The sequence below is a fragment of the Urocitellus parryii genome, chromosome 6, assembly GCF_045843805.1.
Source record: "Urocitellus parryii isolate mUroPar1 chromosome 6, mUroPar1.hap1, whole genome shotgun sequence".
Lineage (NCBI taxonomy): Eukaryota > Metazoa > Chordata > Mammalia > Rodentia > Sciuridae > Urocitellus > Urocitellus parryii.
The window spans coordinates 111167905-111195460 of NC_135536.1; the positions used below are offsets into that span (position 1 = coordinate 111167905).

The 27556-nt window shown below is 50.6% G+C and overlaps 1 protein-coding gene across 4 annotated transcripts in view; it reads left to right on the forward strand.

Moving 5' to 3' along the window:
- The first annotated feature begins 3015 nt into the window (after positions 1-3015).
- Positions 3016-27556, forward strand: part of Smad3 (SMAD family member 3) — a 142699-nt gene continuing 118158 nt past the window's right edge. For 3 of the 4 annotated variants that reach the window (XR_003302597.2, XR_003302596.2, XM_026408813.2), the window contains exon 1: positions 3314-3619. Coding sequence is in view for 2 of the 4 variants with exons in the window: in XM_026408813.2 (XP_026264598.1) it covers positions 3414-3619 (206 nt within the window). In the remaining 2 variants the exon portion in view is untranslated. Of the gene's footprint in view, positions 3620-27556 lie in introns of all 4 variants that reach the window. The other variant, XM_026408814.2, reaches the window with a different exon arrangement.

Genomic DNA, 27556 nt, shown 5'->3' on the forward strand with positions numbered 1-27556 from the left:
TTAACTGGGCTAATGTTTCCCTTCCAAGGACAAGGACAACCTCTGCAAAGCAGGCCTGGCTGGGCCCCAGGAAACCAGGCGCCAGAACAGAGTTGCATCCATCAGTAGCCACTTACCCATTATCACCAAAACTGGGGAGGGCATGTAAGGGTCTCTTGGAACAGAGAAAAAGTAGCTTCTCACTCTTCCTAGAGGGCTTATTCTTCAACTTTTCTCACTGGAGGAGAAAGAACTAGCCCAGAGACAGCACCATCAGATTCCCATGTGGGTCCAGCTTTTTATTTTTCTGCACACCCAGCAGACCCTGTCACAACAATGCTGCCTTGGAAAGGATTTGTGGGAAAGCATGCATGGTTCAGTCACACTAACTAGTTGGCTGACTAGTTTTTTCCTCCCCTCAGCAAAGTGAGGGGGTTGAACAAGGGCCCCTTCCAATGCTGTGAGTTTAGAAGGTGAGGTACACACCAGGCCCTTCCACTCCCATTTAATCCTTGAATCTCTCTTGGGCTGCTTCCCTCCCTAGTACAAACTGGCTCTCTTTCGTGTAAGACGAGGGGTTGCACTGGAGCAGGATGCGTATGATGCTCTTTCTGAATTCACCACTATGCACCATAAGAACCCTATTAGCTCCATTCTTACGGTGAAAGAACACATGCTCAGCAAAGTGAAGGAGGAAAATAGGCAGGATCCAAAGCCACATTAGTTGATGATGGAGCCCGAACTTGTATTCTGGCTGACTCTCAAGGGCTGGCCTTGCTGGATTTGAGGTTTGGGTTAAAATTAACCATTTTCTTCAAGATGATGACTGCAAGGGTCCCTCTGTATCCTCTGCCCACTCAGGCACACCTGACCCCACTCTTTGGTGCTTCCCTAGGTCCCTTGGTATCTTTCAGAGTTCCCAGACCTGAGCAGGAGGGCTGCATTGAGATGCTCCACGGATGCCTTAGCCTGAACTTGGCTCCCTGCACCACACCACTCCTGGGGCCCAAGGTGTGCTCTACTACTTCACAGCTGCTGGTTCTCTTTCAGTGAGGCTTTAACATTAGGGTCCCGCAGCAGACCTAGGAGGCTGTGAGAAAAGCTATTTGTAGCCTATGTCACAAGCAAACATTTCTTAAGCTCTCACAATAGTGTGCCTGTATAAAGAACTTTTGTTTTGCAAAGAGCTCTCTTAACAAAGTCACCTCTGCCTTGCTCTATGAGGCAGTTGGGTGCAACGGCAATTTCGGAATAAGGCCTCACAAAGTCCTGAGCTCAAGCCCCAGCTCTGCCATGTGGGATCCCCAGAAGTCCAGAAATCTCTCTGTGTCTCAGGTGCCTCATTCATAGATGTGAAGAATAAGGACATCTACGTCAGGGAATACTGTGCAGATTACTTCAGAGGGCAGCACTTGGGCTATCTGGAATGAAGACAGCAATTAATAAATGTCAACTGCCTTCTATCCTGGTCTCTCTTCCTAAGGGCTGTGAATAAGACAGCAAAACGCAAGACTACAGCTGCCACCAACAAATAGGATCAGCAGCGCTGGAACCAGCTTCGATGAGGCTTAAGATTTCTCCTTTCAGGTCCCAGCAAGCAGGGAGTTCAGAGAGGAAAGAGAAGCGGCAGCCCCTGACAGCTAGTGGGAGGCCATCCTCTGTGAAAGGGCAAGTCCCCTGCAGCTTCTGAGCTGACTTTGTGGATCCGGCCACACCTCACAGGGCTTTGTAACTCCCCACCGGCACCAGGGTTTGGAGATAACTTCTTTCTCACCATGGGGGGTTTCCTGCTGTTAAAAACAAACAAAAGCCTTAGCCTCGGGCTGCCCGATAGGGGAGGCGGCCATAGGAGGAAGGCGCAGAGCGGCCTGTGGGCAGAGGCCCCTGAATTCTGCTGGTGGGAGAAAAGCCCCACAGCTCTCCAACGTGCCACGGTTTCCCGGCTTCCCACCAAAGCTAACTTAAAAACACATCAACTTCCAAGTAGTATTCTCTGCCCCCCCCACTTTTTTGTTCATTGGTTTGGAAACAAAGTTCCCTTTCCTAGTTATTTGGTATCGAATTTCGGATCTTTCTGTATCACGAGTTTTTCTAATACCCCTTAAAATTTCCCCCAAATAAATTCTAAATCGCCCCCCCCTTCATTTCTTTCTGAACTTAATGGATGTCTCCGAGGCCCATTTTCTAACAAGTGCTTGGCTCACAGGGCCCAAGAGACCCCTGGCTCCAGCAATTGTTCAGGTTGTCACTGGGGTACCCAATACTCCACTTTTAAAAGTCTACTTTCCCCCCTTCCAACTCCCTCCTCCGCACACAGCTTCGGGGCTGTCAGTCGGAGTGATCTCATCGCTGAGAAAATAAAAACAGCCCCCAGGTCGTTGGCGCCAGCCAAGGCCCCAGACCAGGATCAGCGCGCCCCGACTTCCAGGGCCTCCAACCTTCCGCGTGCGCCGCGTCTTGGGTCCGGGTCTTCTGGGGGCACCGCCGCCAGCCGCGAGTCTAACCCTCTCCGGCCCGCAACTGCGACGGAGCTTCTTCAGCCTGGGATCCCAGAGCGGACGCGAGGCCCGAGCTCTGCCTGCCCGCCAGGGGCCCCTCTCGCCACCCCACTCCCAGAACTTCCTCTCCACGCCCGCACGGCTACGGGCCGGGGCCTCAGCAGTGCCGGGTCGCCCACGTGGGCGTGTTGGGCGCAGGGCGGGGGCAGGCGGGTGTCCTCCCCGGAGCTGGGGGCGGGCAGGGCGCCCGGGGGAGGAGGCGGCGGGGCGCGGGGGAGGAGGCGGGGAGCCCCGGCGGCGAGGGGGCGGTGACAGCGCTTGGAAAGGAGGCTGCACGCGGATTTGCATGAAACATAGACTGGGAGCGGGCGGGAGCGGGAGCGGGAGCGCGGCGCACGCCCGGGACCTGCCCAGCGAGCGAGCGAGCGAGCCGGCAGGAGGAGGAGGAGGAGGAGGAGGAGGAGGAGGAGGAGGAGGAGGAGGAGGAGGGCAGCGGGGAGGCGAGGCCGCAGAGGCGGAGGGATCTGCGCATCAAAGCGAGCAAAGTTTGGCTGGGGGCTGGACTTTCCTTCCCGGAGGCGGCACCCAAACAGCCACTCCGTGCGGAAACCCAAACTTTCTGCTGCCACTCCGAGCCTCGCGGCCGCCGCCTCCGCCCCGCGATTGGGGCCTTCTCGATCCCGCGCCGCTGCCGTCCTCCGGCCCGTCCGCCCCGCGCAGCTCTTCTCCTCGTCGCGGGAGCCGCTCGGGCGCAGGGCCGCGCGCCGAGACCCGCAGGCTGCAACGCCGCGGCCAGGCCCGGCGCACCGGCAAGTTCGCCGAGAGTTGAGGCGAAGTTTGGGCTGCGCGGCCGGCCCCGGGCTCCGCGCCCCCGGCGTCCCGCCGCTCTCAGCCCCGCCGGGGGCGCCCCTCTCCGCCTGCGTTCCCTCCCCAACCATGTCGTCCATCCTGCCCTTCACCCCGCCGATCGTGAAGCGCCTGCTGGGCTGGAAGAAAGGCGAGCAGAACGGGCAGGAGGAGAAGTGGTGCGAGAAGGCGGTCAAGAGCTTGGTCAAGAAGCTTAAGAAGACGGGGCAGCTGGATGAACTGGAGAAGGCCATCACCACGCAGAACGTCAACACCAAGTGCATCACCATCCCCAGGTGGGGGCCCCTGGAGGACCAGGGGGAAGCGCCGGCCCTGCCCCCTGGTGCGGCGGGGCCGGCCCGGCTGGGCTAGAAAGAGAAGGAGTGCGTGTGTATATGTGTATAAGTGGGGGGCTGGTGAGTGCGGCCAGGGAGAGAGCGGCGAGACCCCAAACAAAACCTCTGGATTTGCCAAGATTGGGAGCCTGGGGCTTCCACGCGGCACTTTGATTTCCAGACTTCACCTTCGTTTTCCCCTCCGGAAAAGGGGGTGCTTCTGGGATTGGTCCCCCATTCCTGGAGCTGCGGGCTCCAAGTTGAGGCCCGCTTTGTTCGGCTCCGCGGGCCGAGCCCCTCCTCCGCCGCCTCCTCCCGCCCCGCGGCGGCCCGCGCTCGTGGAGGTGGTGGTGTCTCTCCCTTTCTTTTCTTCAGTGCTGTCCCCCCACTTCTTTCCTCTACAGGAATGCAGTCGGTACAGCTGGGGCTGTGGGTGAGGAGCGGGAGCCTGGTGATTGACAGATTCCTTCTTCGTTCTTTCTTTGCCTTCGGGATTAGCATTTTTATCGAGTATTTTTAGACTCGGTTGTGCCAGTCTCCCGCCCCCTGTGCATGCACGCACTTTAGTTACAGCACAGAGCTCTGACTTTCAAGTGGGAAAGACAAGTGGCAGAAAACAGGGTCTTCTCCCCCACTTCCCACCTCACTTCTGACTTTTTGCCTTCTTTTTAGTCTGAGATTGCATATCGATAGAAGAGGCTAGCGTCCGACTGATAACAAAACATGCCCCAGTGCGGGCCTCGCTTGGGCCCTCGCATTCCTGTACAGCCCTCTTTCCTAAAGCGCTTTGCCATCTGTCCGGACCTCCTTTATGCTTCCATCGCGCTAGCTAGATCGAGCTGGAGCTCACAGATGGCTGATAGAAGGGGTCAGTGACTTCTCTCCACTCTCAGGGCCTTCCTGAGCTTAGCTGTGCCTGGCAGGGCATCGGGGGCCGGGGTACCTTGATCTCCTGCTCCTGACTCTCAGTCCCCTTGAAGTCTGATTCTGAACCAAGGTGGGGAGACAGAGAATGTGCGGTTGGGTGGGGGTGGGTTTCTTGGGGGTCCGGGCTGCAGAAGGATGAATAGAGGACTCCGCAGGCCTGAGTTTGGCAGGGATTGTCCTTCTCTCTTCTGGGCCAGGGGTAGACTCCATCCTTGGCCACCTGCTTGGGGCAGCTGTGCAAAAGCTGCCAGCCATTTCAGGCAGGCACAAAGCAACATCTGTCCATGGGAACCCAGGGCTGGCCTTCCCTGGAAATAAATGCCACATATGGTGGGAATGCTGACTTAAAAAATAGTTTTTTAAAAAAACTGGGTGGATCCAGTCAATAAAGGGGGGAGGGAAGGCGGTGTGCTGTCTGGGGAGTGCGCCCTGGGCGAGTGATCAGGAGCCAGAATTGACTTCAGAGGAGGTGATGTGATGGTCAGAGAAATCTGGGTTTTGGTCCCAGGTCTGGTTCTTAATTCTTTATTCTTTTGGTGGGGCTGGGGAGGTTGGGAGTGTGTGAGTTGATACCTCTCCATCTGAGAAGGGGGTCTGTAAAAGCTGCCTACTCCTAATCTGCCTGTGTGCATTGAGGACAAATTCTTCATGCATTAAAACAGAGAAAAAGTGGTATCAATTATAAAACACACAGCTGTGGAAAGTGTTTCACAATTTACAAAGCGCTTTCACATGGTTTTATGAGGTCCTCGAAGAAAGGCCGAAAGAAAAAAAATGAGCTCCAGAAAATAGATAATGCAGGCGAAGACGATCTTGTTTTTAAAGTAGAGAGAACTTTGGAGGAGAGAGGTGGGAAGGCTGGGCCTGGCAGACGTGGCATTCTGACCGAGGTGCTCCTTGGGACCCCAGGCTGCTCTAGACTTTTGACATTCTGAGCAGCATTCCCTGCTGAGTGCTTAAGCACCCTAGGCCTGGGGTAGGTGGTGTCTCTGCTGGGAAGGTGATACTTTAGCCACTGCGCTGATGACAGCTTGGAGAGACACCTTGCCTGGGTAAAAGTTTGCCTCCTGCTGGGGGTGGGGGGTTGCTGTGGCCTGCCTTTCTCTCTCCCATAGCCTGAGGCATGTGAACTCTTGGAAGGATTCTGAGAATTCCAGCCGGCCTGCCCCCTGGCCTTCTCCTGACTTAGGACTGGGGCATCTTCTCCCTACCTGGAGAGGACCTAATGCTAAAGGAGTTTTTTTTTTTTTGTTGTTGTTGTTTTAATTTGCAGTGCTGGGAACCCAGGGCCTTGCATAAAATAGACAAGAGCTCTGCCACTGAGCCATATCCCTCAGACCTAAGTGTGTGTGTGTGTGTGTGTGTGCGCGCGCGCGCATGTGTGTTTGTGTGTATAAAATCTTTTCAGAGAAACCCTATTACTTGGGTAGATCCAGACAAAATAAATTTTCATCCCTGGATTTTTTTTTTTTTTTTTTTTTTGGTACTGGGGATTGAACTCAGGACCACTTGACCACTGAGCCACATCCCCAGCCTTGTTTTGTATTTTATTTAGAGACAGGGTCTCACTGAATTGCTAAGTGCCTCACCATTGCTGAGGCAGAACTCACAGTCCTCCTGTCTCAGCCTCCTGAGCCGCCAGAATTACAGGCATGAGCCACCTCATTGGCCCCAACCCTGGATTTTTCGCCCAAGTCACTGGGATCACCTCATCTCCCTGGCAACAGCTGCTGCCATCTTGGTCATGGATAGAAAACCACAAGCCATATTTATATGTCTGCCAAGCCCCATAGGTTGCAGTATTGTCACATTGCTGTCTTCATGCTGACTTTGAGAACTGGGGCTTTGGAAAGTAGACAAAGGAAAATGTTTAACTTAGTCATCCCCCTGTGTGTGGGATGGGGCACAGGGTATTTCAGAACACTCTGCAAGATCTGGACTCTGGGGTTTAAGGAGCCCTTAGTATAAAGAGATTATGACAGGCAGATTTTGGCTAATATGGAATTGTGAGTAGCAGCAGCAACATTTGACAATTATAGCTGGATACTTCGGACTGAATCGGTTTTCTCTATTCCCCCGGCTTGAGCCATTTTAGTGATCAGGACAGTGTCAGTGATGCAGACTTAACTGGCATATAGGCTAAAGACTGTCACAAAGATGGGCCAGCAAAGTGGAGGAGCTTGGCTCTTAGATATAGCACAAACTAGCTGTCAGGATACTGAACTTGGTGGATGGGCAGAACTTGGGCACAGGCTCAAGGACCTGGTGGAAACTGCAGGTGTCTCTTCCCAAGTTCATAAGGAATGGGTTGAAGCGCTTGCCACTGAGAGAATGTTAGGTCAGTCATAAGGAGTTGAGCACACCTAAACCTCCTTTTCTGATACACACTGACAAGTTGTAGTGGCTGTGCACAATGGGGCATGCCTGTGATCCCAGCTACTCAGGAGGCTGAGGCAGGAGGATTGCAAAGTTGGAGGCCAGTGTGGGCAACTTATCAAGACCTTGTCTCAAAATAGAAAAAAAAAAAAAGAAAGAAAGAAAGAAAAAAAGGGGCTGGGGATATAGCTCAGGTGTTGGAGCACTGTTTGTTTGAAAGGGAATTTTGATTTCCTTGTGTCAGTGTTAAGCCCAGAGACAGAAGAGAGAAAAGTGAACCAAATACTGGTGTCACACACAGCATCTCTTCCCTGTCTGTGCACCTGATCTTTGAGTATAGTCTCCTCTTATCTCCTAGGATTTTGCAAACTCCTTTTGCCCGGGGGAGAGGGGAAAAGAGATTCATCTTCAATACTCTTTTCTCAGGGTTCTAGCACAGACCAGTTACCAAGGCTGCTGAGATGCCCTCTTCAGTACCTTTCAGATCTCTCCGCATCTTGATCCTCCCACCTCCAGTGTGAACCGCTGGCCCTAAGCCCACTTTCAGCCTCCAGGGAGGCCAGGCCGTCCATCCTCCTCTTGCTCTGGCTTGCTAACCTTGGTGAGGGCAACTCCACGTGGGGCCTGGGCAGAGGAGGACCTGCAGGACAATGAGAAGCTGACTAGGGGGCTGATCCTGATCTGTGGCTGAACCTAGGAGCCACTTGAATGTCCTTATCCTTTCTGCTTACACCTGGGAGATGAACGTGTGGGCTGAAGTGTGTCACACACAGTGTCTTGCTCCCATCGGATGTTACAGGGTTAGATTTGGTTGATTGATTGATATTTATTGGACCTCTGTCATGTCTGGGTCAATACTACAGGCCCCAGGGGAGGAGGCGGAGATACATTTGAGAAGGTCCCTTCTTGTGGAGAGCTTTATACTTCAGTAAGGGAAACGTGAATAGGACATCATTTGAGTGAATTGCTATTTCTTTTGTATTCCCAGCAATCAGAAGAAATGTGAGATCTGGTATGGAGGGATTTGGGGGAGAAGGGGGCTAGGATGCATCTTTTAAATGTTGTAGAAGTCACTGTGGTAGAAAATAAAGTGATGACTGCCATCTGTTTTACTATCTGCGTGGATTTAGGGATTCGCCTAATGCCTTCCTGTCTGAACCTGTACAATCAGGAGGAGATAAAGCCTGTGGAAGTGGTTTGTAAACTAGAGAGCTGGAGAGAGGTGAATATTTAGGCTTCTGTCTGTATCGCTCATTCATGATGGAATTGTTCAGTCTTGTATCTGCTCCCTTCTGTGATGACCAAGCAGGGGTCCTGTGCTCAAGGGCCTCCTGTTTAGGGCTGGAGGCAGACTTGCCCCACTACATAGGACAGGAGTGGCAGCCAAGGGACACACGGAGTACCAAACAGTAGGGAGACACACAGTTATTTATGGAGGGAGGGGGTGTAGAGAGGCGGCAAGTCCGTGTGTGATGGGAAACCAAGAAGAGGACCAGAATGATGATCATGGAAACTTTTTGGTCCATGGGGAGAATCTGCCTACAAGAAAGGGGATATGTTTAACTTTTGCCTTTTACTAAACTGAGTGCTACTGTGAATGTTACCTTGTCACTTGCAAGGAAAGGCTAGTGTGACCTGGGGGCTGTATCTTACTGCACTGTTAAATGTTTCCTCTTTGAAGTAAAAAGTAATATATTACTGCAAACCTGAAATTCAGGTTCCCTGAATGGGTGGGAAGAGGGCCTTGAGATAGCTGAGCTCCAAATATGATAGAGTATCAGTAGGAAGTTCACAACTTGCAGATGGTTGTGGAGGCTCAGCATTTCAATTTGGAAGTGGCCTAGCATTTTATTTCTTTAGTTAACACTTCATGGAAATAAGCTTTCTAAGCCCGAGTTTCTGAATGGACATAAGAACTTTTAGCGATAGGTTTTTAAAAAATCCTTTGCAAGAATTTAGTTTTAAATGATCGTTTTTAATCAAAGAAAAAAGTTGATGAGTTTTGATGAGAAATACAAGAAGTTGGTGAAATCTAGAGAATTTGGTTTTCAATGATCACATCAGGAACCCAATTAAAATGAATTTTTAAAAAATAAACATTGGTTTAATAGTGTAAATTTGTGATTTCTGTGTTATTATAATGGAAATAAAATTAACACGATTTAATGGACTGAATGATCATGAATTTCTATTCATTAATTTATTAGACAGTTTTAATGCTTATGATGTACTGTATAGCTATTATTCTGTGAGAGCTCCCTTATGAAATAAACAGGATTCTCTTGTTAACCTTCCTCTGCCTTCCCTACCTCCCCGCTAGCCCCCGTGTCCGTGCATTAAGTTCTGTGAGGTTGGAATGCAGCTTTTCTAACCAAGCTCATGAATAGTTCTAATTAAGTTTTGCCCTTGTCTCCTTTGCTGTATTGACTGCTTAGAAGCAAAACAAGAAAACAACTCCATTCCTTCCTCCTAGCTCATATTTGATAGAGCTGGCTGGCTGGAAGGAGCCCTGCCCAGGAGGCTCCTAGTGCAGGTGGCCTGGTCTGCCGGAGTTCCCGGAGTTCCCTGGAGCTTAGCAGCCGTTTGCAGATACAGTCGTTGGTGCTGTGTGGGCCAGACAGCTCCTCCCTGAGGAGAGCTGTGCTCTTCTGTTGCCCCCTGACCAGCTCCTGGGCCAGGAGCAACAGAAGGTGTTCAAATCCTCCTATAGCATCTTCAAACACAATAGTTCCTGGAAATACATGGAAGCTGTCTTGCTAAGCCCAACCCACAGAAGTTTGGTTTTTAATTTTAATCAGTTCCAAGTTTTAGAACAAAGAAGATCCAAAGACCTTGTTCAATTCACTCTTGTGAATGTTACCTTGTCACTTGCATGGAAAGGCTAGTGTGACCTGGGGGCTGTATCTTAATGCACTGGTTAAATGTTTCCTCTTTGAAGTAAAAAGTAATATATTACTGCAAACCCTTGCCTTTAGTGTACCTGCCCTGTACTGACCCCCTGCACTGGGAAACAGGGACAAAACAGTGAATGAGGCAGATGCCATCCCTGCCCCTCCATCACCTCTAGTTCACTGGCTGGTGAACACGGGTTCTTTGGAGTTGTAATAATGCTGGGTGTGTTCAGGCTTGAGCTAATTTGTAAATAATGTTTTCTTGGTGTTAAGAGACCAAATCCCCCCAAGCTCTGCTGTTTATGGACTCCTGACAAAGGTAACTCTGTGTGTGTGTGTGTGTGTGTGTGTGTAAAATATAATTTTCTGTTTTGACTTAATTAACAGTTTGAGAAGCAACAAATCCACAGCACAGTGCCACTATCTGCTGCTGATGATCAGAGGCCCCTGCTGTCCACAGCAGCCTGGCACAGTGGCACACTGCAGCACGATGTTTTGACAGACTCAGTTTAAAATGAAAACACAGTAGAAGCCTATTAATTAAGAAGTTTGGCTAATTCTGGACTCTGCTAAAGTTTACTCAGCAGTGTTGTTTTTTTTCCTCCCCATAAATGTTATCAAAGAAAAATTACTAATAAGCAAGGTTTTTGGGGGGATTATTTTGGAGGCAGTAGTCAGAAGAGCTGGGTAGGTTCTAGACCTAGCTCTGTTTTGTGTGAACTGAAGCAAGTCACGTAACTTTTCTGGGCCTCTGATCTTCTCAACTGGAAGACAGACTGGCTGAGCTCTCCTGGAAGGCTCTTCTAGTTCTGACTTGATTTTCACGTAAGCATTCTGGACACTTCTGTTTGCATGCGACCAGTTAATCAGTGAACCAGAGATCTTAAATATTCGTGTTTCAAGATCCTCTTTGCCTGGTGTCCGTTTATATAAATGAAAATAACAAAACTGTAATTCAGTCTTTAATTTGGGTTGTTTTTCCTACTTCTTCCTACCCCGGGAGGCTAACAGTGAAATTTAACTACAAAGGAATATGAAAATAACTGACCCCAAGGATAAAGACGTGGAGGCTGCGTGGCTTAAGATGCCAAGAGCAGTTTTTCTTCCTTTGTGGCTATTTTCGGCTATTCTCAGAGCAGGAAGTTTTCTTAAACTAATGACCACAGATGCCTAAAAATGGTGACATGGAAGAGGTGGGCATTATAGAGGATACCTGCGGAAAATGTTTGCTCATATGTAGCGTTTACCCAGGAAGCTTCCTTTATTTATTTTCAAACATCTATATAAAGAAAGACTACAGTGGATTGCGTAAGCAGGAGCCTTTGTCAGGCAGCGTGGAGGTTACAAGTTGAAACCCCAGCTGGGAAATGAAAAGTGAGTTTCTTCCGCCAGCCGCTCGCTCTGGGTCACGTGGCTCTCAGGGCTGGCGAGGGTTTCTCTTGAGTGCTTTGCGGGTGGTGAGGGCTCGAATATTGTTGAAGAAACACTGCATATGGGCTTGCGTGGAAACCTGCAGAGGGATCGCCCCGTGGCTTTTACGGCTGAGCGTTGTCACCGGCTGCCCGGCCGGCCGAGTAGTAGTTTGCAGGGGCCACCATCATTTCTTTTTGAAAACCAGACTTTTGAAAATAGTAATGCTTTCTGGGTGTGTGTTTTTTAAAGGTCTGTTTTTACGCTGTCACAGCTCAAAAATGCCAAAAGGCATTTTTTCCTTAAAAAATCACCTCTGGGCTAAACCCAAATGTGGAGTAACGGATCCAGAAAGGACTTTTTGAGTAGTTACGAGAGGCTGAGTGCTGAGCTGATGATCGACGTTGGATTTTTCCTTCTGCTGCTTTCTTGTCTGCTGTAAAGTCCCCCAGCCTCAGTGGATGCAGACTTGAGGTGCATTTCACTTTTCCACACGGGTGGGCGGGCAGGTGGGTTTGATTGTGTTCTGTTACCCCTTTAAATTTGGTGTGTAGCCATTTCCCTCTCTCCATACAGGTTCTTCACGTGTTACCTGGGGAGCGGCGGGGAGAGGAAGACAGGAAGTAGTGCACACTAACTCGGAAAGACTGGTCCCTTTGAGTCTACGAGGCATGTGGTGGCCTCAGAACATCAACTTACTGAGTCTGGTTTCCCCTTCTGTAAAATGGGGTTGGAACCACCTGCCCCATATAAATCAACCTGAATGAGATAAAAGAGATCAAGTATTTAGTATTTGTAGCTTAGGGCACATAGTAGGTGTTCAATAAATGCCCATTTTCCCTTTCAAGGGGGAAACTGGATTTATGGTGTCAATCAGCTCCAGTAGGGGGCCCCTCCGGCCCCTTGTGCTCAGGGCTCACCATTTGGAGGACCTCAGTTTATGCAGTGAGGGACTGAACTTCCAACGTACCCCAAAAGTATGTGGCCATGCTTGTTGACTTAGGGCTGTTGAAAGACAAATAATTCATATTCTTTGTGCTTCTGCCTTCCCCCCTCACCTTCTCTGCTGCCATTTTTAAAATTGTTTGGCCAACTAAAAATAATAGTACTGAAAACAGACCTTGATGAATCAGTGCTGCTGGGGCGGGGGATGGGCAAGATCCTGAAGCAGAAAGGCCGTGACTCATGCGCGGGTCACCGATAGCTGCCCGTAAGTGTGTGGAAGTGTGTGATGTTTATTGTTGCTGGTGTTTTCTAGAGGCCCAGTTGGGAGGCAGTTCCGGCTCTCCCTGAAGTCCTGCCTCCCTGGTTTGGGCTGTTGGGTGAGAAGGGTCAGCTGTAGACATACATGTCTCCTCAGCGTCTTGGACCTGAGTGGTGGGACCTTTGACTGTCCCTAGAGCTGTGTGAGCCTAGGAAGCCATGCCTTGTCTCTCCTCTTGGCTGGACTTCTCTCCATGGGGCAAGGAGTTGTGTAGGGCCAAGGGACAGGCCCATCTCAAACATGTATCTCCTCTGTCCAGACTGTACCCAGGGCCCTGACCCTTCAGTTGGCTGCTCCAGTGTCTGCTTCTAAGTTCTACCTGGGCCTCTTCCTCAGGTCCATCTGTCTGAGGTCAGATGGTGTCTGCCATGGACAGCGGGTACACCCGTGGGCTTGTAGGCTGGGCAAGAGGTGCAGGGGCCTGGTGGAGGGATCAGCTGGATCTTGGACTTACGTCCTGGGGAACCCAGTTGGTGTTCGTGAGGCCCCCAAGGTAGAAGAAGGTGGTGGGGTAGGTTGACACCCAGGGCTGCTGCTTCCTAGGCCTCCCCATTCCACTGTGAAGCCAAGGGACCAGAGAATTCCAAGTTCAAACCTGGTCTTCTAGGTCACATGAAGGGACCTGTCAAGGTAGGATGCTGGGACACATTCCAGCTCACAGTTTGTTCCCTCAGTCTCTCTATTTGAAATGTGACACGGGATGCAGGTCTGCATGGCTCCTCGCTCTGGGGCCCACCGATGGTAGTGGCAAACCTACTGTTAGCACTATCCATTCCATTGTGTGGCCATAACTGAGGCCCGGCCCAGGTGGCACCGTGGGATGTATAGCATTATGGAAATATCTGCAGGAGTTGATCACCCTCACCCTGAGCTCAGGCCAAGGGAATGAAATGCAGGTCCAGGAGCAGGTACCTCCTACTGCAGTTGCCCCTCCAAAAAGTGGAGCAGAGAGCCAAACAGGGACTGAGCATTTGTGTGAAGGAAACATTTACGGAGCACTGACTTTGGGCTCTGCCTCCGGGGACACAAATGAAGCCCTGTCTCTGAAATGCCTAGAGGTAAAGGAGACACCGGTAACCAGCACAGTTGATCAGCCCCCTGCAGAGACAGTTCAGTAAAGGTCAAACCGTGTTATTCGGGAACCCAGAGGAGGAGCAGCCATCCTGGGGGTGTCAGAAGATTCCAGAGAGGAGGTGATACAGAGTGGGGTCTTGAAGGATGGACAGAAGCGTGGGAGGCTGTAGAGAGAGTAGGCCAGACGGAGCTGGGAAGGCCTGATGTCTGGGGACAGCAGAGCAGTTCAGGGTGGCCAGAGCATAGAAGAGGGAGTGGCCGGCGAGGAAGGGAGAAGGATGTTGCCAAGCCCTTGGTCGGCCAGGCTTGGCCTCTGGACCTTGCTCTGTCAGCCTCCAGCAGATTTTTAAAGTGGGGGAGTGGCGTGGCGAAAGCCTCTGTCCTGTTCCTATTCCGTTTCCGCCCCCGGGCCCCATGGCCAGTAACAGCAGGGTTTCTGCCCGAGTTATCCAGGTCAGAGTCATAATCCCTTACACCACCATGCGGACAGTTTTAGGCTCTGTCTGGACCACGTTGAAAACAGTGTGTGTTGGCTGTCAGGAGAGGAGACGCGTTGTTCAGCCAGGAGGGCTCTGGGAGCTGAGTGTTCAGGTGTTCTCCAGTGACTCACGTCATGGATTCCTTGGGAAGTGAAGTGGAATGTTGCTGGGCTTCCTCTGGTACCTGCTGTCCCTAAGCAAAGACTCCAGAGGGGGAGCTGGGCCCCTCTTGGGGTCTCCCTGGGTAAGGCCCAGTGTCTCCATTTCTTCCTGGGTGACTCCCTAGGCCAGGCTTTCCTGTTGCCGTCTCCACTGCAGCAGGCGCATGAAATGGTATCGGTGTGTGTGTTAGAAACCTTATATTCTCTAATAAGAGAGTAAAATAGTTTGCTTAGATCAGTGTTGTTCATTTATTCTTGTCATTGAGAACTAACAGGTCATCTTGACCATGTAGACATGGTGTACAATGGATCTTATCTGTTTAAAGTCCTTTTTTTTTTTTTTTTTTTTGATAATCTAAGTTGATGGGTTTTTAAACGATGGAGTTTTGTATCCACGCACAGGTTCTAGTACATGGACCATTCTCGGGACCATTGCTAGGAGCCTGCTACTAAAAGTGAGATGAAGCTGGCGCTTGGCAGAGGAGCACCCTGGGTTCCCATCCCTGCTCCCCACTGACGGCACTTGTGATAGTGGCCCAGTCCCTCAACTCCTCGGGGCCTCCCTTTCCTCCTGAGTAAAATGGAGAATATAAAACCTCTCTCCCTAGGCTTGCTGAAATTGATTATTTAGATCAACTGTGTATGAAAAGTGTTTTTCAAGGTGCAAAGTGTTAATCAGTGTCACCTCTGATACTTTGTGAAGCCCAGCTCTCTAGTGTGGCTCAAAACCCTTGCCGGCAGTGATAGACTTAAGATTCTAAGTGAACGCCCAGATTTCACAGAGACCTTAGAGAAAATTAGAGTGCACAGCTTGGATAGGGTATGAACCAGGGCATGCATGTTCCAGCACCTTGCCTTGGAAACGCAGCTGGGCTGTTGCTCTTGTCTTGATCAAGAGTTTGAGTCAGAATATGTCAGGGTTGGTGGTTCTGGCCTTCGGCATGTCATCTAGGCCCCTTCTGAGGGTGATCCTGGGATGTTCTGCCTGGACTGAGTGCTGGCAGTACGCCAGACAGCAGGGTACCTCTGCAGTCCTCTGGGAAGGTGTGCTGTCCTGTGTACTGAAGCTGTGAGGGTGTCAGTGATGGATTGGGATTTTGCACTCAGATCTCTGGAGCTCAGTCCTGTTTTCTCCCCTCTGTCTCCACAGCAAACTGAGAAAAAGACCACTCTCATCCTTATATGAAACTTGCCTCTCTCTCTCCTTATTTTGTAAACAAGAGAAACAAGGTTCAGATGATTCGGAAAAGTTGCTTTAGGCCTAGGAGAAGGGTCAGAGATGGATTTACCTCCTTCTCCTAGAATCTAGAGTGGCTATATAATTAAAAAAAAAAAAAACTACTCAGGACATTTCTAAGAACGAAAAGGGCAACACCATTAATAATTATGTTCCGATGGTATGCATAAACCTGGGCTGTGCAGGCAAACCTGGGTGAATGGTTCTCCTCCCCTGTCTCTGCACCAGTGATCCTGACCCTGAGTGCAGGAACAGGGAGAGCCAGATCTGCCGGTTTCCAGATTATGGCTCCAGTGGAGGGATGGTGTGCATTAGTGACTGCTATTCCAGGTGAAGGGACTGACCTGAGGTCCTGCAGCAAGTTGGCAACATCATATTTTAAAACACGATGAGACTTTAAGGATGATCCGGCATGGTGAAGTCAGCACAGAGCTTAATTGATTGCAGCCAGAGGGAGGGGAATTTGGCTGTTATGGATTGAAGGGAGGTGGGGGTGGAAGTGGGTGCCTATAGGGGATGTCTGTACCCTCATCAGGCTCTGTCCCTTTGAAACCTGGGAGATGCCACTAGGCCCAGTGTAACCCGGATGATGTTAAATGGCCAGGAGCAGAGACTTCTGGGGGCTGACCTCTCTGGTTCCTATGTTGCATCTGAGCTGAGGCCTCAGATATACTCTTGGTTGGGAGTGGTGAAAGTTTAGTGGATAATCTTTTTACTCAAGAATTTTTTCGAGGTGGTGAGGAAGGAATTAAAAATAACAGCAAGCATGCCTGTCTTTCTCTGTGATTGTGGTAAATGCACGGACTGTGCCAGGCTCGTGGAGTGAGCACGTGGCCTGAACAAGCCCCTGTGCCAGCTGAGTTCTGTGGAGGGCGTGTGGAGGCAGCGCTGGTTCGCTGCTGCTTGGTGCTTTCAGGGTTGGTTTTTGCAGTTGTCTGGACCTCAGCCTTCCCTTGCCCCACATGATGCTTTGCAAGTCTGCAGAGGGCCTGGAGGTCTGAAGGCCAGCTGTGGCCAGCTGTGGCCCCAGGTGAGGCCTGGTTTGCTGAGCTCAGAGGAGAGCAGCTGAGGTAACAGAGCAATGGTGACAGGCTGAGAAAAGAGGAAAGTAAAACAAACCGAGCTTGGCATCTGCTTGGAGACCTTCAGCTGATGCTGCCACCTGTCATTCACCTGGGTGCCTCTCCAGGTCTCATATAAAGCAGTGTTCATTTCCCCTTTCCTGACCCACCCAACACAGGACGCCTGTGGTGGTGGTTGAGGGGGCAATTTGGCCACAGGGTACTCATTGCTTTTGTCCCTGTTTATTGGAGAGCCACCATGGAAACGGATCCCCAGCATCTCTAGGGGACCACGAGGCCATCCTATGGGCAAGACTAGAATCTGCTTTCACATTTCCTGTCCTTTTACCATAGCTCTCCTCTTTCCAGAAGCTGAGGCCCATGTCCCCTCCCGCCTGGGTTACACAGTAAGTCACTAGGCCCCTCCCAGGGCACATTCTGGGTCAGGGGCCAGACTCACCATAACAAGATGCTTTGGGCTGAAAGTCCTCTGAAACCCAGTGAGCAAACAGGTCTCCATGTGGGGGCTGTTCTGTCCCATAAGAATTAGAGGCAGGGGAACTGGGGTGGTGGCTCAATGGTAGAGCGCTTGCCTGGCACGTGTGAGGCCCGGGGTTCCATCCTCAGCACCACATAGAAATAAACAAATAAAGTGAAAAATCCATTGGCAACTAAAAAAAAAAAAAAAAAAAAGAATTCGAGGCAGGGAGGATTCAAGTGTCGGAGGGTCTCGGGAACCTTCCTTCTTCCTGCTCTGCCATCTCTAGCTCGATGGCTTTTTGTTTTCAATCTGGTTTCTTTGCGGTCCACAGATGGCCACGGCTATTGCAGATATAACCTCTTTAAGCAGTTGCAGCCAAGGGCAGAAAGAGGCTGCTTCTCCTTGGGGGGGTCTCTATCCAGCAAGAAAGATCAACGATAGAGATGTCATTGGGCAGCATCCTGTCACATGCAGTCCATGGCAGAAGTAGTGGATTGTCAAAAGCCTCTTGAAATCAAGGACCCAGATATTTCTTTAACCCATTAGGGTTCTAGTGTGGTGCTAGGTAATTTTAATTAACACCTGTCATTTGTTCTCTTCTCCCAGCCAGACTCCTTAGCCTATACCAGTGCCTCCGCTTGGTGAGGCTGTCTCCAAAAGCCAGACGCAGTTCCCGCCCTCATGTGGCTTGCAGTCATTCGCGGTGGAGAGACGATTATGTAACTGTGTTGGAGCATCTAATGGGTAGATTATAGCAGTCTGGTGGCTTTGGCAGCTTTGGAAGAGGTGTTAAATTACGTCTCAGGGAGACAGGCAGAAGTGAGAATCACAGAGGGGACTCTGGGGACCTCTGATGAGGTCTGAGGACCACACATCTTGTGACCCACGCCAGGACTTTTCAAACAGTTTAGGTTTCTGTCTCCACCTCTCTGCCCATTTTATTTTCCTGTTGACAAAAAGAAGATGAAAAAAACCTCCCCCTGAGTCTGGAGGGGGGTAGGGTGCAGAGCTCAGAGCCTCCTTCCCCCAGGGGAATTTTCTGAAGGTTTCTGTGTATTCTAGCTTCAGAAGCTTACGCAGGTTAATTTCACGTTTAATGCCTTGGTGCCTCTCACTGGCTTTGAATCTGCAGGATGCGTTCTCTGAAAGCAGGCCCATGAAAAAATAAAAAATTCGATGCATGAGTGCCACTTAGAAACAAAGTGCTGACGTTCCTAGGAGGGCTCTGCCATTTCCTGAGGGCGCCGTCTGCGGGCTGGCATGGGGACCCTGGCATCTTCTTGTCCCAGGGAGCTGACAGCTAACTTCAGGACTGCCAATGCCCTTTCATCCCAATTCTGAGCAAACAGAGCCTGGGCGAGGCCTCATGGTTTATTTTCCTATTGATATTGAATGGGATAACTTGGGACCCCAGAGAGCATCTCAAAGCTAAAGAAGTTCGTTTGAGGTTGGCCTGTTTTTCCTTGCTCGAGTGTAAGAGTTGCGTTTTTGCTTTGATTATTTAAAATAAGAGTCCCTACTACCAAATCCAGAAGGTGGGGTTGGCAGATGCGTGGGGTGGGGCCTGTACACGTTAATAGACCTGTGAGGTCGCCCTCCTACCCCCCTAGCACCATCCGGCACAGAGGGCATGTGTCTGGAAGCCAAACGGCTCCTTTCCTTGGAAATTCTCAGGGTTCCAGGAGCGGTGGCCAGGTGAGCCTGGGTGTGAAACCCAGTAAGTGGACCCAGTGGGAGGCTGGTTCCTATTTGATCAGCCTGGGTTCTAAAGTTAATGGTGCAGGCTTCCCACTGAGAGGAAGTGTCTGCATGTGGGACGCTGGAGGACCCAGGCGAGGAGCCCCCAACCCTTGGCGTAACCACGCTGTGGACCAGTGGTCTCAGACGTTTACCGTGGGCTGTTTATGAGAGGGAAGTGTGGTCATATTTCTCTCTGTCTTGTGGGCTGCATGGTGCCTTACTGGGGTTCGTGTGGGAAGTGGTTAGGAGGGTGAAATAACACTCTTCACAAAAGGGCTTTGATCCAGGGATCTTTTTGAATGTCACCGTTTGGCCACCGTGTTTTTACTTTTTGCTATCTGCTTTCCACTTCGGAGATGAGAAAATGGAACCACGTGCTGCACATCGTTCTACCCAGCTGGCCTGAGTCGGAAGTGCAGGTCAGAGCTCTCTCTGGTTTTGTTTGTGACCATCATCAGGGAGACTTCCAGGTCTGAAGTTCTTCAGAGCTAGAGGCCCTCAGCTCCAGACATCAAGATCTGAATATCCCTGCAACACTTGAAATTGAACTTGTACCATCTCTCCTTATTCTACCTCCCACGCTGCTCTGGTCTTCTTCATCCTTATCAGAGCCCCCAGGTTCAATATAGTGCTGAGTCAGCAAGCGGACACAACAGGGGCCGTGAGCTTAGTGTCCTGTTCTCCTGGTGAGACTGAGGACCCTTGGCACTCACTTGTGGAGATAGGCTCTGTGACTTTGGGAAAGTCACCTTAACTTCCTGAGTGTTGGTCTCTCCATCTGCAGAATGACCAGCTTGAAGAGTGAACCTTGGCCAGGCGCGGTGGCGCTTCCTGTAACCCTAGCAGCTGGGGAGGCTGAGGCAGGAGATGGTGAGTTCAAAGCCAGTCTCAGCAACTTAGTGAGGCCCTTTCTCTACGTAAAAATATAAAAAAGGGCTGGGGTGTGGCTCAGTGACTAAATATCCCTGAGTTGGATCCCTGGTACAAAAAAAAAAAAAAGCACAAACCTCACAGTTTTGTGTTTTATTAGTTCAGAGGAGGCCTCCCTCTGAGCTCTCCTCCTTCGCTCCTTGCCTTTCTGTTTTCTCCATGACACGTTTTCCCAGGGACCTCTTCTAAGTTTTTGTTGGACATGCTGCTTCGAGAAGTTTCTTACTGCATGCTAATCATTGTTTAATTCATCAGACTTCACTGAGCAGCTATCGTTTTGGTGGTGGTGGAGAATGTGTCACCCCATGGTCCAGGGGCTGCAAGTGCGTTCTTGATTTGGAAGGTCACGCACCCCTCTGTCCTCATGGTGAATGAGGCTGCAACTGAAAACTGACGCGGGGCTGCAGAAGAAAGGCAATGCTCTTCTAGCTCCGAGCGCAGGTCTCTTGGACCGCCAGGCACCAGCTGTGTTGCCACTGTGCCCCCATAAAATTACAGGAAGGAAGGAAAACGTGTTCACAGGTTGGTTAGAGATTTCGAAACCAATAATCAGCTCTCTCTGATCCACAAGAAACCAGAATCTGCTGCTGGCTTTGGTCTCTCAGACCTGCAGCTCAACAGAGTGCCCTTTCAAAACTGGGTTAGCCTCTCTCTGCTAATGGCTTTTTCCAGGAACCTCAGCCAGCCAGCTGGTATAGCCTTTGAGGATTGCGATCTAACCGGTGAGCTACGGAATCTTGAACGAGCAGCACCATCTTTACCTGCAGGCATTTTAAGGCCAACGAGGACACAGCCATTCAGAGATCAGCTGGAGGGTGATCCCCGAGAGCACACCCGGAAGCAAGCAATGGCCAGTCCTTCCAGGTTGTTTTTGTCTGGTATCTGTCACCAGAGGGGCCCCTTTTGATGGGAAAGAGAGAATTAGAGGCCTGGCCCCTGGTGCACCAGCTTTGTGACCCCCAGTGAGTCACTCTGCCACCCAGCCTCTGTCTTCCTCTTCTGCAAACTGAAGGCGTTGGCTTAGCAGGATTTTAAAGTTTCTTCCACCCTAGCGTTCAAATTCCTGCACTTGCATTCAAAGAAACAACCCTGTTACTCATTCTGATAGTTTCAGAATCACAGTACAGTCACTCAGGTTCTCAACCCTGGCTGCTTATAAAAATTCTGGTGCTCAGACTATATTTCAGGCCAGTTAATTCAGAATTTCTATAGGTGGGGGCTGGGAAGTCAGTACTTTTGAATTTCCCAGGTGATTCTGGGGTGTATCCACAGCTGTGGATGCTTATGTAAAGCCATGGTTCAGTCTGAAGGGACTGGCATGTGTTTCAGGTGGAAAGTGGTAGTGGTTGGCTAGGAAAATAAAAAGCACATGCACACAGCAAGTCCTGGGTTCTGGATGTGGGTTGATTTGGTAATGGCAGCTGCCATTGGTGAGGAGTTGCCCTGAGGTTTAGAGCTCTAGTTCTCTCATATCTCTGGGTCAGTGGTTTCTCAGCATCTTTGAAGTAGTGGGCCCATCTGTAGTTGGTTATTTCTGCTCAGGAAACTCAAGAGTAAGAAGTCGGGTAGAGCCAGTGGGTAGAGCAGGAGAGGATTGAACAGGCCATTATACCCCACCCCCCACACACTTTTTTCATGAAACTTAAATAAGAGGCCTCAGCCAGCCCTGGCATTCCTTAGTGTCAGATCCCTGGCAGCATGCTGGTGGGTCCTAGGGTCTGCAGGGTGCGGGAGTGTATGTTGTTCCCTGACACATTGGTGAAAGGGCCTCTGTCTTTGGTCGGCCGTGTTCTGCCACTTCATCTACACAGTCCTGTTCATGTCTAGTTGTTCTTGGTTTCCTGCAGAGAATCATGCCTCTAGCCTAAGAGATCTGATGGGCACAGCTGCTGGGATTACACGTTAACGCAAGAGGCCAAACCAGCAAAGGGCAGTGGGTTAAAATAATCTCTCATCCAGGTAGAGGGGTGGACTTCTTTGGATAAGAGGAATGCAGAGGTGGACACTTAATTGTGGAATGAGCTGCAGGGAAGAGAACTTGTCAAGCCTGATGAACCTCAAGGGGTTTCACAGAAGAAGGGGCTGGTGAGAAGCTTTGCAAAAGGCATGCTTGGCAATGCAGGTGTAGACACTTCAATCTGACTAGGTTGAGATATATATATATATATATATATTTTTTTTTTTTTGTTTTGTTTTTTTGAGGGAAGCTGTCAGTTCAGCATTTAGGAAGCTGAGTAAGGCCCTTGGAGAAAGGGCAAGTGTAGCTCCCGCCCCAGAAAGCATGGAGTCCTGAAGGTTTGAGTACACCAGTGTCAGATGGTAGTAATGAGGCCTTTTGTGCTGCAGCCACACGGTGAGTGTTCTAGGGATTCAGAAACTACAGGGAGTGGGATGGGACAAGATGTATCAAGGAACCTGGACCGGAGCTAGCAAAAGCAAGACGCACAGGCCCCATTTGCAAGTTGTGCCTGTCTGTGCCCTTCTCACACGATGCCAGTTGTCTCTGGCGAGCAGCCTTGGTGGACACCTCATTGCTAGCAACAAAGACTTTAACATTCTTGTATTTGTGAAGCTTTCCTCCTTTCGGGAGTACATGTTTCTCTAGCTTTTTTTCCCCCTTTGGCTGGGTATGAGTGGAGCCATCTTTGCCAGATCTCTGCTTTAATATTTGCCACCTGCAAACTTTAATTTCCTGCATGATTTCAGTTGGAAAGTCTTTTCTCTCTGTACCCAGAGATACCACGGACCTATTATGTCCTCGGTTGCAGGAACTCCCTGGCATCCTTGAAGCAGTGGCAGTGTTTTCTGTGCATCAGAATACTCAAGTGTGCCCTGGGACAGTGATCATCAGTAAATGCAGGACTAGCTTTGCTAGGCCCTAAGGTGGTGAAGGCTGTCATTTCTCTGTGGGGTAATTATTCCTGGTTTCCTGGTCACGAGCTGAGGGTAATCAGGGGCAGATAAGAAAGCCATATATAGAGCAAAGTACATACTTCTTAAGGTGGGTGGCAGAGGCATTTATATATGTGTGTATGTTTGTGTGTGTTTAAAAAAAGCCCTATATTTTCTGGGCAACAGAATTCAAGTTTCCAGTAAACATCTCCTCCCTTTTTACTTTACCTTTTAATTTTGTGTTTATGGTCTCTGTGCTTTGAGATCATCTTGCTGGGATGCCAGCCACCCCTTTGGAGGCCAGGGTGTAGACCAGGTTCTTGCAGTTTCTCCTGCCCGGTTGATGGACAGCTCAGACTTGATTACTCCAGCTCCTGGAGAAGGATAAAAATAGAAACCTTGGGCTGGAGGAGAAGAGCACATGCATTTGTTAGTTTATGTCTCATTATCACCTTGGTGGCAAGGGGAGCTCCTGGTGGTGGAACTGCGGCCTAGGGTTGGTTTACCCTGTTCCCTGTTCACCTGTGTGGGTGCTGGGAGCCCCTGACTTTGGACCCACTCTCCTGGGAGCCCATGACTTGGAGGATGGGTTTAGGGTTGGTTGATGCTAAGGGGTGTTCTTGATGGACTGGGTGAGCTCGCTGCTGTTCTTTGTTAGCTCCGCTGTTGGTTAGGGAAGGTGAGGCAGGTGAGTCAGAGCTGGGGCAGCCCACCATGGACACCCTGGGGCGAGAGTTGGTGGAGGCCCCATTTGCATCAGCAAGTGTGAAAACACGTGGACAGGGGAGGCGTGTAAGCAGGGTAGGGGCCCAAAAGCAGCAGAGCTGATCAGTGGCAGCAGAGGAAACACGGCGGGGCTTTGCTGCTTTTTCACCCCACTTTGAGCTTGCTTGCTAGGAAGCTGATTTCAGAGCCAACCAGCCCCAGGGAGAAACACTCTGGGTAAGAAGGGAGCAGCTTCCTGCCGCCCAGGGTATGTGGGCTGGGTAGGGCTGACCTCAGATCTTTGTCATGGTGACCTTTCTTGGACAAAGATGGCCCAGTGAGCCCAGAAGGGAGGGGCCCTCAGCACTAGGATGAGAGTCCGTGTGAGACCCCAAAGAAAGCATTTGACATAAAGTAAGCATTGCAGACTGCAGGAGGTGTACCCAGCAGCTTTCGGTTGCAAATTGGACTCAAATTTGGGTTGTAGATGGCACACAGTATCATTATTTATTTTTGTGTGGTTGAACCCAGTGCCTCGCGCACGCAAGCAGGCGCTTTACCACTGAGCCCCAGCCCACAAATTGGGTTTTTTAAAGGGTGTGTGTGGCTGGTTTGGGTTGTTAGATCTGAAGAGGGCACACTAGGGGACCCCAGCAGGCAGAAGGAGGAGTACCCTGGGAACCCACTGCCTACCCTCCCTGTGGACCACCTTTGCTACCTTGGGGCTTTGCAGTGAGCAATCTTTTCTGTTTTTTTCCCTTCCATTTATTTCTTGAGCTTCTTGGTCAATTTTGAATAGCCAGGAAGTAAGTCAATGATCTTCTATCTGGGCCATCCTGTCATCGTCCTCAGCCTCACAGCGGGTTGACGTGTAGCGCACTGTGGTGCACGGAGCACTTTCCCACTGTGTGTCTTCACAGCAGCCCTGGGCGGGGACAGGGTGAGTGGTCCCTTAGAGTTAGGGGAGGAGCAGGGCCTGAGGCCAGTCCTTCTGTTCCACAGAATTCTTTGACAACACTCTGTTGCCTCAAAAGAAAAAAAAAAAAAAAGGACATACTGTGTATGTTCCCTTTATATCTCTTGGAAAATACTGGATTCTTTTTCAGTTCCCTGGAACAAGGGGAAACACCACCACCTTTCCTGTGTACAGCACTTTACAGTTTATGAAGCACGTTTCTACACGTGATTCCCTTTCCTCTCCGTGACGGTTTTTGGAAGTAGGTGGTAGTCTCAGGGAGCAAGTGGAGAACTGGAGGGTAGAGATTTGACCCAGGGTCCACAGCCAGGAAGCAGCTCAGTGGTCAGCAGGTGGCCTCAGCTGGGTGCTGTGGACGGGGAGGCAGAGACGCATGGAGCACTCAGTGGTATGAGAGCCGTCAGTGGTGGTTTGCTGTCGTTGCTTCTGAAGCCACATGGGTTTCTGTTCCCCAGGGTCACTTTCTCCCGAAGGGTTGTCTTGTGCATTCTCTGCCTCACATGGGAGCCAGGGAGGAGTGGCCAAGTGTGGCACCTGAGGAGGTGGTGACAGGCCCCCAGAGAGCTGAGGGAAGGGGGGTTCCCCTTGCCCAGGGTGGGGCCTTCCTATCTCACATGACTGACTGGTGTACTCCGAAGGAGGGCCACACTTGGAATCGTGGTGCCTCTTGGTGTACTTGAAAGATAAAGGAGTCTGGAGTCAGATTTTGTTGAACATCTCAACTTTGCTACTTAGTAGCTCTGACTCTTAAGATAGTTGCTTCAGTTCTTTGAACCTCAAAGTAGGGGTGTGCTCATTATCTTCTTCAGGAGCTCTGGAGGAGTCTGTCTCAAGACAGGTGATGGCATATGTTCACCGCGACTTGACAGGTGGCCTAGTCTAACCCTGTCATTGACAGATGGGAAATAGGGCCTGAGGGGTGCAGAGACTTGTCCCAGAGCCTGTGGTGAATTAGTGGCAAAATCCGAGTTACAACCTGGGATTTTTTTATTTTATATTTTTGCATATATGGGTTTCACTTGAATCTGGACTGTCTTTTTTTTTATTCTTGACAGCCTGGCCAAGAGCATTTCCCCTAAGCAGATCATTGTCTTGTGAGGTAGAGCAGGCTAGCACCCCGGGGTGAGAGTGTCAGGGCCTGATGTCAGCGTCCTGGGGAAGGAGAATGGCTGAGAGGTGCAGGGTGGGGAGCACTTCCTGGTGCTGGCTTGGAGAGCCCTGGTTTTCCACGTGCGCCTGCTGGTGAGCGCTGTTCAGAGGCTGAGCTCTTCCCCTCAGGTTTTAGAAAGAAGACTGTTTCCCTGGAAGCCCTCGGGGCTCCTCCATCCTTCCCAGCACCCCGCCTTGGTGTTTCTCCCCAGCTCCCAATCTGTCTTGGCTTGGGTTTGAAGGGAACTCACAGCAGCGGCCTCCTGGTCTGTGGTGTTGTCAGACTCAAATCTTAGAAACAGACCATCAAACTGCACTTGGTCCCTGGCCAAGCACCTTCTTGAGCACTTGGTTACCTGCCACCCAGCTCAGTGGAGGAGGTGGTTTCCTTCAGGGCCCTTCGAGTTCCCATGTAGGAAGCCACTAGAATTTATTATATTGTTACCATCTGGTTTCATGGAGTATGTTCCTTTTGATTTTAACTTTGCCCATGGGAGGGAAAACCCCTCAAAATGGTGGACAGAGAAGATGCTAATTCTTTCCCCCAGGGCACCCAGTACACACGTGGCTGCCATGATGCTAGGTGGACCTGGCTGACCAAAGCCCTCTTACTTTCTCTCTCTCTCTCTCTCTTTTTTTTTTTTTTTTTTGGTGGTGCTGAGGATGGACCCCAGGGCCTTGCATAAGCTCAGCAACTGCTCAACCACTAAGCCACACTGCCAGCCAGCCCCCTTCTCTTCTTTGAGCATCCTCATTTACTATTCCTGCCCCCCAGAGGTCTCTGGCCCATCTCCTATGACAGATCCCTGCAGATGTGAGGGATCCGCCTCTGGTGTCGCACAGGGCTGGGGGCTGGGGGCTGGCTGGTAACCTGCCCCCACTGGGTGCTGAGGAGCCAGCGTGATATGCTATGTGACCTCTTCAGCAAGTGAGTCACTCGCCCCAGATAACCACCCCATGCTTTCAGGGGGAACTGCTGGTGTCATTGTGGCTATGGCCATGGTTTCTCCAAAATAAGGTGTTTTTAGAAATGAAAGTACAGGGGTTGGTTTTCTTAGGTTTGTTGTCATGAAGTCACAGCTCTCCGACTTTTTCCTCATAAAGCCCCGTCTCTGCTTTCCCTGAACTTGCATACCTGGGGTGAGTTTTATGTGTTCATAATAATAGACACCCAGCACTCCTCCAAGAGTCTTTGAGGAAGAAACCCTTCATAATTTTACCTCTTAAAATTCTCGCACGTTGCCTTCTGTAAGTGTCCGTTCACACAAGCATTTTTACATTGCTGAAATCAGATATATTTTTTAGTCAGAGTCCGACCGGGAAAGCAGGAACAGCATCAAGTATTTACCACAGAGGGAATTTAATATGGGGCCTTGGTTGCACAGGAGATAAAGAAGCTGAGAAGCCAAACATGGGAAGGTGAGGTGACCCAGAGCTTAGTGGGAGGACATTACCACCTTTATACTGGAGGGACAAAGGGAAGAGGTGTCGTTCCCAGTGCCCAGGGTTGGGGTCACCGTGGGCCTGTCTAGAGCAGATGCAGCTGCTTCTACAAAGGCCCATACCCTTCCACTCGGGGGCTAGAAAGTCAGGGGTCAGGGCCCACAGACCACAGCACAGGGAAAGGAGGATGGATCAGAGGGCAGACTGGACCAGGACCAGCACGAGCTACAGACTTGATGCTCTAACCTGCTGCTGCTCTGAGCACCTTGCTCTGGTCTTCATAATTATACAGCTATTTCATCAAGTGGATGCACCACACTTAACCTAGCCAGTCCCCCACTGTCGGGCAGGTGCTTTTGGTTATCAGTTGGCAATTGTCAAAGTGCGCTTCCTGGTGGGCAGATCACCATCAGCCTCCCTGGGACACTTGTTCGATGTGCAGTCTCAGTCCCACCCCAGGCCTCTTGGGCCAGAAACCCTGGGGTGGACCCAGCCACCTGCATTTTGCACTTGCTCTGAGGGCTGCTGCTGCACATCAGTGTTGGAGAACCTCCGTTGTTTGGAGACAGGATGTGGTGGTGCTGCTGGTGGGGATCATCCAGAGCAGCGGGGGAGCAGAGCAGGACTGCAGGCCGCACACCTCTCAGGCCAGGCCTCACGCTTGCTCTTACTTTCTTGCTGGGCTTCATCTTTCCTCTTGTT